Source organism: Nuphar pumila, chromosome 1 (genome assembly GCF_984573655.1).
Source record: "Nuphar pumila chromosome 1, dmNupPumi1.hap1.1, whole genome shotgun sequence".
In the NCBI taxonomy this organism is placed as follows: Eukaryota; Viridiplantae; Streptophyta; class Magnoliopsida; order Nymphaeales; family Nymphaeaceae; genus Nuphar; species Nuphar pumila.
In genome coordinates, this window is record NC_143249.1 from 20,025,366 (window position 1) to 20,039,956 (window position 14,591).

Consider the following 14,591-nt stretch of genomic DNA (forward strand, 5'->3'; position numbering starts at 1 on the left):
TGGACATGATCTTTGATGTGTAATACCATGTAAATTGAGATAGTCTTTGAATTCGTTGGACATAAATTCTCCCCCTGAATCAGTGCGAAAAACAGAAATATCATTTTGAAACTTATTTTTAACCATTTTATGAAATATTTGGAAGTTAGCAAAGACATCAGATTTATGTTTAAGAAAATAAATCCAAGTATGTCTAGAAAAGTCATCAACAAAAATGACATAATATGTATAACCACCTTTGGAAATAACTAGTGCGGGGCCCCAAACATCCGAATGTATTAACTCAAGTGGTCGTGAGGAAACAAAAGTTCTACTAAGAAATGGTAACCTTTTCATTTTGCCAAGAATGCAGTCTTTACAAGAAAAATTTTCAGAATTACAAAATTTTTCCAAACTTGGAAAATATTGAATTTTAGACATATGAGGATGGCCAAGCCTTTTGTGCCATAAATCCAATTCTAATTTCTGAATATTATAACAAAATGCATTCTTGGGTAATTCCAAAAAGTCCATGTAATAAAGTCCTCCTTCTCTATGGCCTTCCCCAATCAGCTTCCCTGACTGGCGATCCTGTACCCAGCAACCATGAGAAGAGAAGGAGATATTACATCCATAATCAGATATTTGCGAGACAGATAAGAGATTCAAATTAAGTTTAGGGATATATCTAACTTCTGGGATAAAAAATCTTTTGGATTTTTGAAGATTTTCAAAACATCCTATTCCTTTTACTTCGAGAGATGTGCCATCGGTTGTAAAAACCTTTGACACACTTGAGTCATTTTTAAGACATTCGGATAGACTATTAACATTTGGGGTCATATGAAAAGAAGCACCAGAATCTAAAAGCCAAGGAAAGTTACCTGGACCGGAGAAAGATGCAACTGCCGCTCCAGTTGAGGCTTCGGTTGAGGAGGATACCCCTTTGAGAAGAGGTTGAAGGATTTCCATCAGTTGAGCCATAGACACAGGTGCATCTTGATCTTTTGACTCAGATTCAACAGATGCAACTCTTTTTTCTTCTCTTCTTTTTAACTTTGGACATTGAGGCCTATAGTGCCCCGGTTCATGACAATGATGACAAATAACTTTTCTTTTATCAAAGTCGCCGTTTTGCCTTTCAAAATGAGGCGGCTTGTAAGTACGAGTATGATTCCCCGGTCTAGATACAACTAAAACGGAGTCATCATCAACTTTTGGAGTACTTTTTCTAAGTCCATTTTCCTCCATAGTGAGCTCTTCTATAGTATCAACAATAGAAGGAATTTTTCCACGATGTAAAAGGGCCGATTTGGTGGATTCAAACTCCGGCCTTAGACCATTCACAAATTGATAGAAATGTTCCATATCGAGTTGCTTTTGGCGAAGCTCGATGTCTTCGGCACAATGCCATTTGGGCTCAAGAAGAGCCAACTCTTCCCAAAGTTCGGACAACTCATTATAATATTCTCGAATAGTTTTATCTTTTTGAGTCATTGTCCGAACTTTATCTTGTAAATTGCATACATGTGCAATATCTTTAAGGGAATACATGTTTTTGAGGTATTCCCAAGCCTTATCGGCATGCTCAAACTTAGCTAGACTAGAGCATTTTTTAATGTATATGCTATTAATGAGCCATGACATAATTTTTGCATGTCCTATCCTCCATTCTTTCCATTTCTTTTCATAAGTGGCTAACGCCTTACTCTTCTCTTCTTCCGTTAGAGGAACCTCTTTATCACCCTCTTTCTTGGTAAGAGATAGTTTAGGTTCCAAATCGGAACCATCCACTATACCCCATAAACCTTTTCCCCAAATGTGGTGCTTCATAATCGAAGCCCACATTACATAGTTAGTATCATTTAGCTTCATAGGAATGATGGTGATCTTATCATTGTCATCCATCTTTTACAAGGGTAAGAGAGGAATAAATAGGAGGAGAGAGAGAGAGAAAAATAAAAAGAAAAGAAAAAGAGTAGACAAAGGAATAAGAGAGGATACAAAACCAAATTTTTTTTAGCACAAGTTCGCTTTTCTTCAAACAAATCTTCTTGAGCCAAGAACAAGGTGATGAAACACCTTTTGTAAATGTGGCACGGAAATCGAGGCGGAAGCACTTCAAGATCTAAGGATTTCGTAGCTTTGATACCATGTAATGAAATGGTGGTCTTCAACAAATGCACAAATAACTCACAAACAAGTGTCTATTGGAGACACTACAAGCATGACCCTTGAAAGGGTATAAAGGGAAGAACACTTGAAAAATAAATAATACTTTATTCATGAACAAAATGCTTAAGAAGCATGGTTATTTACATTGAAGGGGTTCACCCCTATATATACAAAACAATGGGAGAGAGAGGAGAGCTCATTTTGAGCTCTCCAAAAAGAGACGTTGGATTCCAACGTCTCTTAATATAGCTGTGGACTACAGTCCAACAGCATTTATTATTATAGCTGTTGGACTATAGTCCAACAGCATTTATTATAGTTGTTGGACTACAGTCCAACAGCTACTTGCACAGTCAAGTTCCAACAGGAACTTGACTGGATCAAAATATCTAGTTTCTATTGAACTAGATGCTAAAAAAGAAAATAAAAAAAATAGAAAAAGAAAATAATAAAAGAAAATATAATAATATTAAATAATATATATATTGCAGTTTACATTTTAACAGATATTCGTCTCGAACATAATGGCAATCCATTTCGATATGCTTGGTCCGCTCATGAAAGGTGTGATTGTTGGCAATGTATATCGCACTCTTGTTATCACAACAGAGCTTGGTGGGAGTGGAAATGGGAACGCCCATGTCACCAAGAAGACTTCTGAGCCACACAATCTCCATAGTTATCATTGTCATAGCCCGATATTCAGCTTCAGTAGATGATAAGGAGACCTTCTGCTGCTTCTTGCATCTCCACGAGATAAGAGATTCACCTAAAAAAATGCAAAGACCCGTAATTGAGATCTGATCATTGGGATTTCCTCCCCAGTCAGCATCTGTAAAAGCAGTCAATTCAAGAGATGAGGAAGAGGATAAGAAGAGTCCCTTGGAGATGGTATTTTTGATATATCGCACAATTCTCATTACGGTCGCCATATGAACCGTAGTAGGAGCGTGCTGAAATTGGCTCCCTGCATGAACCGCATGAGCTATGTCTGGACGTGTGATGGATAAATAGGTGAGGGATCCAATTAATTGACGGTAGGGGGTTGGATCTTCAAGAAGAACACCATCTTCAAGTCTTAGTTTCGCATTGATAACTTCAGGAGTCTCCACTTTCTTTTCATCAGATATTCCTGATTTGGTACAAATTTCTGCAGCTAACTTCATTTGAGATAAGATGTACCCACGCGCTGAATAAGCCACTTCAATTCCTAAAAAATATCTCAAATAACCAAGGTCAGACATATCAAAAGTATCTTTTAATATAGACTTAACATCATTTACTCCCTTTTTGTCATTCCCAATGATGATTATATCATCAACATACAGCAGAAGCATAATAATGGAGTCACTTGTCCTTTTGACAAAAAGAGCAGTGTCAGTATAACAAGAACAAAAACCTAAATTGATTAATACATTACTAAACCTGTCATACCAAGCTTTAGGAGCTTGCTTAAGTCCATACAAAGCCTTTTTTAATTTTAAAACTTTTCCATTTAAATTCATACCTGGAGGTGGTTCCATATAAACTTCTTCATTTAAATTACCATTCAAGAAAGCATTTTTAACATCAAGTTGAAAGATGGGCCATTTTTTAACAGAAGCTATAGCAATAAGAGCTCGAACACTAGTCATTCGAGCAACTGGGGCAAAAGTTTCATCATAGTCTACCCCATACTCTTGGACATAACCTTTGGCTACCAACCTAGCTTTATATCTTTCTAATGAACCATCACTCTTAGTTTTTACTTTAAACACCCATCTACATCTAATGGGTTTCTTGCCATTGGGAGGATCAATGATTTCTCAAGTTTGTGCCTTTTTAAGGGCATTAAGTTCAAGCTCCATAGCTTCGTTCCAATGATCATATTGTTTAGCATCATTGTAATGAGATGGTATGAGATGGTTCATGAAAGGAGTGAAGAGCAAGAAGACATGCTCGATAATTAGGGGAAAAAGAGTCATAAGAAACAAATCTATTTGGAATCTTAGGAATGCGATTTGATCTTCTTTGAGAGGTTTCTTCTATCGACTCATTTTGAGAAAATCTTTCAAGGGCACATGAAGGATTTCTTTCATTCCTTCTAGAGTAGACTTGTATTTGTCTTGAAGCATTTTCTTCTAAGTTTTGATCATTATTTGGATGTTCAACAAGATCTTCATTAAGAGGTTCATTAAGATCAATATGATCATCTATGATGTTTTCTTGAGGTAACAAGTCAAATAAAAAGGAATAGTCAATATTTTCATTTGGTTGATGCGAAAAACCATTTTCTTCTTCGAGGAATGTGACATCTTTTGAGATATAAAGTTTATTATTAAGTATGTCAAAACATCGATATCCTTTTTGTTTTTCGCCATATCCCCAAAAAATACATTCAATAGCCCTAGGAGAAAGTTTATCATTTTTGCAAGTTAAAACAAAGCATTTACATCCAAAAATTCTTAATCTTTTATAATCGGGAGACATATTGTAAAGTTTTTCAAATAGAGAAAGATTTTTCAAAGAGGATGAAGGGATTCTATTGATGAGATATGTTGAAGTTAGAACCGCTTCGGCCCAAAAGGATTTTGGGATATTTTTTGAAATCAATAATGTTCTTGTAGTTTCTATTATGTGCCTATGCTTTCTTTCCGCAAGACCATTTTGTTGCGGAGTGTTGGGACAAGAACGTTGATGACAAATTCCATTTTCTTTTAAGTAATTTTGAAAATCATTAGACATATATTCACCTCCCGAATCGGACCTAAGAATAGATAGATTTCCCAAAAATTGATTTTTAACCATTGCATGAAATTCTTTAAAGAACGAGAAGACTTCAGATTTGCGACTTAAGAAGTATATCCACGTAAATCTAGTGAAGTCATCAATAAAGACCACATAATACGAAAAACCTCCTTTAGATAAAATTGGAGAAGGTCCCCACACATCGGAATGAACAAGTTCAAGTGGCCGAGTGGCAAAATAACTTCTTTGAGGAAATGGAGTAGCTTTAGATTTCCCAAAAATGCAATCTTTACAAGTCATGTGATTGTCTTTACAAGTATTGTTCAAAAAAGGGAAAAGAGACATTTTTACAAAATTTGGATGACCAAGTCTCTCATGCCAAATTCCAATACTTTTGTCTTTAACAAGATTGCAAGATGACTTAGATGGAAGCGTCAAAAATCCATAAAATAGAGATCACCCCTTCTATGGCCTTGCCCAATCAGCTTCCCTGACTGGAGATCCTGCACGATGCAATCTTTAGGTGAGAAAGAGGCTTGGCATCCATGGTCGGTGATTTGGGAAACGGAAAAAAGATTTAAATTAATTTTTGGAACAACTCTTACTTTAGGAACAAAAAAGTTTTGAGAATTTTTGAAGTCAAGTGTTCCAATACTTTCAATTTTTAATGACGTTCCATCGGCCGTTGAAACATAGGAGGACATGGGTTCGGAAAAAACATTGGAAAGGGAGGTTTTATGAGATGTCATATGGAAAGAAGCACCAGAGTCTAGTATCCACATACCTGGAGGTGATGAAGAGTAGGCGATGGCGGCTCCAGATGTTGAAGGAGAAGACTTGAGAAGGTGTTGGAGAACTTCGGAGATATGATTAAGAGTTTCTTTGATATCTCCTTCTTTGGTACTTTCTTCTTTTTTTGGAGAATTTTCTCCAACCGCGGCAACCTTTCCTTTAACCTTTGGACAAACCGGTCTAATGTGCCCCGGTTCATTACAATAGTGGCATATGATTCACTTTCTAGGCCCATTGATATTTTTGTTAAAGTGGGGAGGTCTATATGCTTTAACATTTGATCCGGGCCTATTAACGGCCAAAACTTCATCATTCCTAATGCTCAAGCCAAGTCGAGTTTCTTTTTGACATACATCGGCAAGAGCATCTTCAATAGGTAGGGCTTTGCTTCTATGGAGAAGAGATGCCCTCACTTGTTCAAATTCCGGGCGAAGCCCATGAAGGAATTGAAAAAAGTGCTCTTTTTCAATTTGTTCCCTTCTTAGTTCAATGTCTTGTGGAGCAACCCATTTGGGCTCAAGAAGGGCAAGCTCATCCCAAAGAGGGGTTAGAGAGCTAAAATTGTCCCGGACACTCATATCCATTTGTTTGGTGGAACGAATTTTTTCTTGACAAAAGAATTGCCGAGCAAGATCCTTTTGGGTATACATACCCTTAAGGAAAAACCAAGCCTCATTGGCTCTTCTAAACTTGGCAATATTGGCACAATTTTTAAGATCTACATTGTTCATAAACCATGCCAAAATTTTGGCATGGTTACTTTCCCAATCCTCGATTTTGGATTGATGTTCATTAATGGCTTTGATGCGCTCATCGCCATCTAAAGCCTTTTCAACTTCATTTTCAATTTTGGTAAGAACAAGAGAGGGTTCGGGGGAGTAGTCCCCATAACAAAACCCCAAAGTTTCTTACCTCTTAGATGATTTTCCATAGCGGAGGCCCACATGAGATAGTTGGACCCATTTAGCTTGAAAGAGAGCTCCACTTTAGAGTCACGTTCCATCGGCACCAAATATACTTCCTTTCTTCAAAACTTTAAGAGGCACGCTTTCCAAGATGACAAAAGAAAAAGCCCAATCACCAACCGAGCTCTGATACCATGTAATGAAAAGAGGCGGAAGCACCAATAGGGCAAAAAGTCAATCCTTAAGAGTGACTACAAGAGCCAAGAACACAAACACCAAATGTGCACACACAAAACTCACAAATATAGAAAATGACTTAAAGTCATAAGTTGGATTTATTGAAGAAAGGAAGAGAAGGGTGTAAAAACCCATACATTTACAAGGGGGAACCTCCTCTTTATATAGAGGAGGGAAGCACTAAAGAGGACCCATAAAGGGGGCTCCCTTCTAGTCGTTGGGAGCCCCAACGGTCATAAATATGACTGTTGGGGCCCCAACGACTAGATGGGTGGGGCCCCTTTATGATTCCAAAAAGCAAAAAGACAAAAATAAAAAGGAAAAAGAAAAAAGGGGAAAAAGAGAAAAAGGTAAAAAAGAAAAAGCTACATTTGGAATTACCAAAACACCCCTATCAGGTTTTTGGTTTATACAAAATAGGAAAAAACTATATAATTATGTATATATACATATATACTTATATATATACTAATGTATATATATATAAGTATATGTATATATATATATATATTTATATATACATAATTTAACATTAATAAATGGGTTGGGTCGGGTAAACGGGTTCTCAGGTTCGCGGGTCAGGTTGACGGGTCGGGTTGACGGGTCGGCGGGTTGACGGGTCGGGTTGGCGGGTTGACCCACCCGCCTAACCCGTTTATTAAACGGGTCAGCCGGGTTGGCGGGTTGGCATACCCCCAATCCGAACCCGACCTGTTTAATAAACGGGTTACGCGGGTCGACCCGTTTATTAAACGGGTTGGCTTAAGCCCAACCCGAACCCGCCTAAGAGGCGGGTTGGCGGGTCGGGTTGGCGGGTCATGTCAGAAATTGCCACCCCTAATAAAACTCCTTAACCCTTTTACCCTTTTCCTGTATTATTGTTGTAACCCTTAATGAGGGGGGCATACCGTTAAATTATGTATATCAATCTTGTAATCTTGTATATATATACTCATATATATATATATATATACATATACATATGTACTGTGTATATATGTATATGTATCACTCTCTACATAAATATATATATTTCTTTTTTGCCTCATTGTTCACCCGAAAAGGGTATTTCTGTAAATACTTATTTTACGCATATTCCATTTTGAAATATGATTGTAACTTTTTAAATTCTTTTATTTTTCTTATTCTTTCTTTCTTTTTTATTTTTTGTATTTTGTGCCACATAGGGAGGCTCCCCAAAAAGTCGTTGGGGGCTCCCAACGACTCTCTTGGGAGCCCCCTATGTGGCTCCATGTTTGGTTATAATTAGGGGCCTCTCCCCTCTTGTATTCTCATGGTTTTGAGTCAAAGCCCAAGCTTCTAATAAAGTTCGAATATTTATTTGTATGCCTTTGGTGCATTTGTGAGAGTTTGTGATTTTGTGCTTTTATGCACAAGTGTTCTTATTGTGCATGTGTGCACATATTTGTTATCAAGAATATTAAGGTTTTGATCATAGTATCTTGTTGAAGATACTTTCACACATACTTGTCCAATGTAAAGAAAGGAGTTATAAAATCAAGAGGGCACAACTTTCTATGTATGCAGCCTCTATTCTTTTGAAGAAAAGTTCTCTTCTCTCTCAAGTCCGCTTTCTCTCTTAGATGATTGAGTTAGGGTTCAATAGCAGATTGAGGAATTGATTCAACTTTGGGTGTCCCTCAAGATCTTCCTCTCCAATCTAAAGGTATTTTTTGGTTTCTAAATCAGATTTGTGCCTCTTATTTTCCTCTATTTATCTATATTCCTTGTTTTCTTATTCATCTCTCTATTTCTTGAAAACCCAATATCCCAAGATCCATCTAGATGTTCTGCAAGATCTTGACTCCGAATAAAAGGTAGAATTTGTCTTTTCCAAATCAGATAATTGGAATTAGAAAGCTTTTGGGACACGGTTGTATATTTTATGGACGGAGGCTTTACACTCTGTTGCATATATCATTATTGATAATGACATGCAAAACATGTTTGCAAACAAGGCATAGTCTGCAAACTTGTAAGAGATATGTTGATGATTATGATGGATATAGGCTATGTCACAGGGATTCGGCTAGCAGGGTGCCGCACCCGCGTCGACGCGACTCGACGCGGGTGTGGGTGCGGCACCGGGTGCAGTCAACCCGACCCTGGGTGCGTTGACCGCACCCAGGGTCATTTTCGTCCCTTTTTTTGTTTTGTTTTTTTTAATTTTGCCCTATGAAATGGGCTGCAGAATTTAAAAAAAAATTGCCCAGGCCCAAGCCCAAGCCCAGGATAATGATCATTCCATCGTCCTCATATGTCTTTGGACTTACGTGACGTGGTCGATGTGACCTTTCATTTTCAAAGAAACGTTTTTTGTTCGACACTTGGGACACTGACAGGCGTAACGCGGCAACTAGTCATTGGTTGTATGTATGGGAAGTCACTCCTTTTTGTTTTTGCTTTTGCTTTTGGACGACGATTCCAGCTTTTTGAAACGAAAAAGCCATAAAGTGCCAGGCTGTCACGGGCTCCAAGCCTTTCATTTCAGTTCAACAGTCTCCAACCACACTCAAAATAGCTCTTTGTTTTATCCTGGCAAACTCACTCGACTCGACTAGAGTCTATAACTGGTTCTTTTGGGTGACCCTTGAGTCTGACTTGCTTTTAATAAGTTAGTCGAGCATTTGAAACAAGTTAGTCGAACCTACATAGTGCGTATTCAAGGCGGGGTGACTGGTGACCCGCTCAGAAGTCACCAAGGTTACGCGGGGTGGGTATTTGCCTTTTTAACAGGGCTTGGATTTTGAGCACCAGAGTTGGCCACTTCAACTCCCCATGCGAGTCCCACAAACACCATCCTCATAAGAGCAGGAACTTGTGACACGCACATTCCCAAGTTGGTTGATCCATGACCAAACCATTGTGCGTTGTCTAGCTAAATCGTCGATGCCAAGGACTTGGTTCATCGATGACTCGATCAACAGCCATTCTTCAAGGAATGCTTGTGCTTTTGTTGCCCATGGGACCCGCGCTGGGGGGAACCCCAGACCCCCCTTATATATATATATATATATATATATATATATATATATATATATATATATATATATATATATATATATATATATATATATATATATATATACATTTTTGCCCCTGCCGCACCCCCACACCCGGGTTTTTTGGAAGTGCCGAATCCCCGCACCCGCACCCATGTGACATAGGATATAGATGATTTGATGTTGAAAGCAGGTGCATTCATGCTTCCAAAAATGTTGTTTTCGATAAGCACTCATTTCAGAAATTCTCTGAAATAGTTAAGCAACATGGTACAACAACAGAGATAGAAACTTATTCACCTTGATTGAGTGATCAACTTATTTCCTCAATACCAGCAACATTACACACAGAAGAGCCTCCAGTCACAGACAATGCTTCTATACACCCGGCATCATGAAATAACATATGTTAATCAAGCTGACATTGCAGAATCTGCAAAAGTGCCACCTGATACTCATCATGGTTCCAGATTTGGGCAGGTTTATATTTGAAGAAGTACAACACCCTCCTCTTCTAATCATCCAGGAACTTCAGGATTTACTTCTGACCCCACATCAGAGAATCATGAGTACCTTAAACAGCCCATGTTGTGTAGATCAAGGTGTCGGACATCCCATTGATAGGTTAAGTTATGATAACTTCCCCCTTGACCATCAACTGTTTTGGCAGAAATAGAGAAATATTCTGAGCCGAGGACATTTTTAGAAGCCAAGTTAGACCAAAGATGGGTGGATGCAATGAATGAGGAGATCAAGGCACTGTATGAGTGTCGAACATGGGATATTGTGAAAAGACCAAGAGACAAGAATGTAGCGGGATCAGGGTGGGTATACAAAGTCAAATTTAAACCATATAGCAGCATAGAAAGATTCAAGGCAAGATTGGTTACAAAAGGCTTCACACAATCCTATTCAATATGGAAGGACAAAACACATTGAGATTGATCAACATTTCATTAGACAAAGGATGGAGGACTTTGAGTTAGAAGCTAGGTACATTAGTACCAATGATCAAGTAGCGGATCTCTTTGCAGAAGGATTCACTAAGGAGAGGTTTTGATTTATGAAGAGCAAGTTGAATATGGTTCAAAACCATGTTTAACTTAAGGGAGGGTGTTAAGACTTGTGGAATGAATCTTGGATCATTATGATCCAAGATCCACATGTTATGTTATGTTTTAAGTTGTAAATCTACATATGTTATTTTGTGTTTTAAGTTGTAAAACTCTTTGATCCTTTTACCCTTTTCCTATAATATTGTTGCAACCCCTAGTGAGGGCATATGTGTCCAATGTAAAGAAAGGAGTTATAAAATCAAAGAGGGCACAACTTTCTATGTGTGAAGAAATGTTGTGAAAAGCGGTGAGGCGTAGCCCAGCGCTCCAAAAACCAAAGCGAGGCATAAGCCTCAAGGTGTAAAGCGTAAGCCTCAAAAAAAAATTAAAACTTAAAAAAATATCTAAAAATACAAATAAATAAAAGAAATGATTTATTGATGAAGCAAAACCAGTAAAAAAAAGATCTCAAACAAATACCGAAAATATGAGATTAACATGTAAAAGTAATACTAATGCAACAACTTGATCTATGCAAATATCTAAGAAATAAAATATGAGCATTCAATGAAAATTTAACAAAATCACTAACAATCAAATTCCACAACATTATCATATAATGCACACTAATTCATCTAAGTTCTAAACAAACATTAAGCTAATTTTTCATGCATGCTTGTTTGAAAAATTAGCTCTATCAAACTACTAAAATCACACATAATAATTCATATCTACACTTAGTCTCACAAACAAAAAAACAAACATTTTCATTTAACAAAAAAATATTTTCAATTTCCATGATCTAAGAGTCAAGTACAATTACATACAGTCACATGCATATTTGCAAATAACTACACAAACTGAAAGTAACAATTTCACATGTACTATTTTTATATAAACAAACTAATGCATAAACAAGCTAGCAAAATTGACATATACAATTTTTATATACAGTCAATTAATTGCAAAAAAAATCCAGTGATTTTGAAGAAGAAGAAGAAGAAGAGGGAAAGAAGAAAATAGAGAAGGAAGAAAAAGAAGAAGACTGGAAGAAGGAGAAGAAGAAAGAAATAAGAAGGAGAACGGAAGAAGAAAAGGAAGAAGAAAAGGGAGGGAACAAGAAAAAGAAGAAAGAAGAGAAGAAGGAGAAAAATAGAAGAAGAGACGAGAGAGAGAGAGAGGGGAGTGCCCTAATCATCGGGCCTCCCCCGTTTAATTAATTTTTACAAGTTGGATTGGGTCAAACGGGGTCTTTGACCCCATTTGACCGAATGAATTTGAGGTGTGTGTCTCGCCAGGCGAGGCGCCTCAAGGCCTATGATGCGCATGTCATATACCTTTTGTACTACACGTGTGTGTCTCAAGGTACAAAGGGCCTCGCCTCAAGGCAAGGCGCACTTTTTGCGCCTTGAGGTGCGTTTTGAACAACATTGGTGTGCAGCCTCTATTCTTTTAAAGAAAAGTTTCTCTCTTCTCTCTCAAGTCCTTCTCTCTTGGATATTGAGTTAGGGCTCAATATATATTGATGCCTTATTTTTTACAAATACATCATTCTTTAGCCCCAAGGGGTTTGGCTAAGTGGGATGAGGCCTAGGCCACTAGACGGGTGGTCTAGGTTCAAATCCCATGGGCATCATCCTTGCACAAGCCAAAGCGTGGTGACTTCCTAGGGGCAATGGGTAAGACCTTGGAGTTTTACGCTACCATGACAACAACAGTAAGTACAGCAGGCAGAGCCAACACGGCTAGGTCTCTGATCTTGGAGTGGTTTCTTTGAATAAAAAAACGCATCATTCTTTGGGATAACTACAAAGTGATTAGCGCAGAGTCATAAAAAATAGTTTGATCACATTAGCTTACAAAATTTTGATGCATTAGATGAATGGGTTTCAAGAAGAGCTTGGCTTGTTGAACGAGGAAGATGTGCAATGGATTAATGTATAAGGAACAACAGAAGTTATAACAAAAAAACCAATATGTTGGTGATGATCGTGAGAAGAAGGAAGGACATAAAGAAGAAAAAAGAGATGGCGATGATGATGATGAATGGCATGATATAAGAAAGTATTTTATTTTATTTGTAAATATGGATTGTAAAACTTAAGTCTTAAACATTTTGATTTAGATATTAGGCTCTTTGTATTTGGTTATGTTCTGGCATAAGTTTTCTTTACTTGGTTTGCTACTTGGATAATTTGCACTTTTCTAATTAGTGATGAATTTGATTACTAACTTATTATCTTGATTCTTGGATGTTTGGTTTTTTTATGGTTGATCATTGTTTTTATTTGATATTGTTGGTTTTACTTTGTTACTAATGGTCTTATTTATTGCAATATGAAATTATGGGATTTTTTATGTTTTAAAGTTTAAATTTGTGATTTTTACAATATGTTACAATACAATACTATTTTTTGGCAATTATAATAAGACTACGATATTTTTTTTACAACATTGACAACAATTGTACAAGAAAGCAAATGTAGTGCACATTACAACTTTGTAAAATGTAGTATACTTGACATTTTTATTCCAAACTACATACTGTTGTTTCAAATCTGTTCAGGCAATGCCGTTTGTGACACCCATGAAACCAATATTCCTAAAAATTCATGTAGCCATGGACTCAAGAGTTACGAACAATAAGCAATTGCTTAAGAGTTAAGACCTAATGCAAGTTTACCATGTTATTTATATAGGAAATGATTTATGGAGAAAGATTTTAGAAAAAATTTGGTAATATATCAAATTTAGGCAGCATGTTGAGATGTGATTAACATAAAGTATGGAAAGGAAATATTAAATCATGCTTGAACCCAAGATGATGTTGCCAAAAGAAATGCTAAGTGCTAACCCATTGGAAAGTAGCCTAATGCAGATTGCTTGTATGAGATGCACAGGCTAATGGTATGCAGATGCGTCAGAATCGTAGATGAGGGAGTAGTAAAAGTGCAATGTGCGGAATGCCAACATCATGCATTGAATAAGGGCGTAGATTGAATTAATGCTCACATAACAAGAGAAAAGGGAAAGACCATGAAGTAGTTTTATCCACATAAGAGAACATGTAATGCCACGAAGAGTTTGGAACTTAACTGAAAAAATCATGCGAGCCTTGAATACAAGTGGAAGAGATCTTTGAGGATCACAGAGTTCTCTCATCAACCTTCTAAGAAGAAAAGGCATATCACGTATCCTCTAAGGGGAAATACAAAAATGTTAGAAGCGCATCAATAAAAAGAACCACGAGTTGTAATGGATATGAAAAGCAAGCTCATCAATCTAGTGAACAGGAAAAATCATATCAGCAATCAACATAGATATATTCCGAAGTTCTTTCAGTTTCCAACCATAATTATTACTTTGCTCAGAACAACGATAATATGAAGGAAAGAGAAAAAATCTTAAAATCAATACAAGTCCTCATCCATATGCATGTTCCAGTCTGTGTGACATATAAATTCCTCATTTAATATAGGACAAAATGACAGCAGAGCTTACACCTTCTCTAAAAGCAATGGCCACTTTCTTAAATCTAAGTGCAACCTTAATAACAGATTCTCCTACATTTGAGAATCACACTTCCACTCCTTACATCAGGTCCCCACATGTAAAATTGTCAACCTGGAGATTCACTCTCACACGTGGCTCGACTACCAAAATCAGAACCGCAGTCACCAATATTCTTGTCGGACATC

The 14,591-nt window shown here is 37.2% G+C and overlaps 1 protein-coding gene across 2 annotated transcripts in view; it reads right to left on the bottom strand.

Moving 5' to 3' along the window:
• The window catches only part of LOC149848258 (uncharacterized), a 57,623-nt gene that overhangs the window by 37,439 nt on the left and 5,593 nt on the right, over window positions 1-14,591 (bottom strand). For both annotated transcript variants that reach the window (XM_089986869.1, XM_089986921.1), the window contains exon 3: window positions 13,990-14,091. In XM_089986869.1, the coding sequence (XP_089842995.1) occupies window positions 13,990-14,091 (102 nt within the window). The remainder of the gene's footprint in view (window positions 1-13,989; window positions 14,092-14,591) is intronic.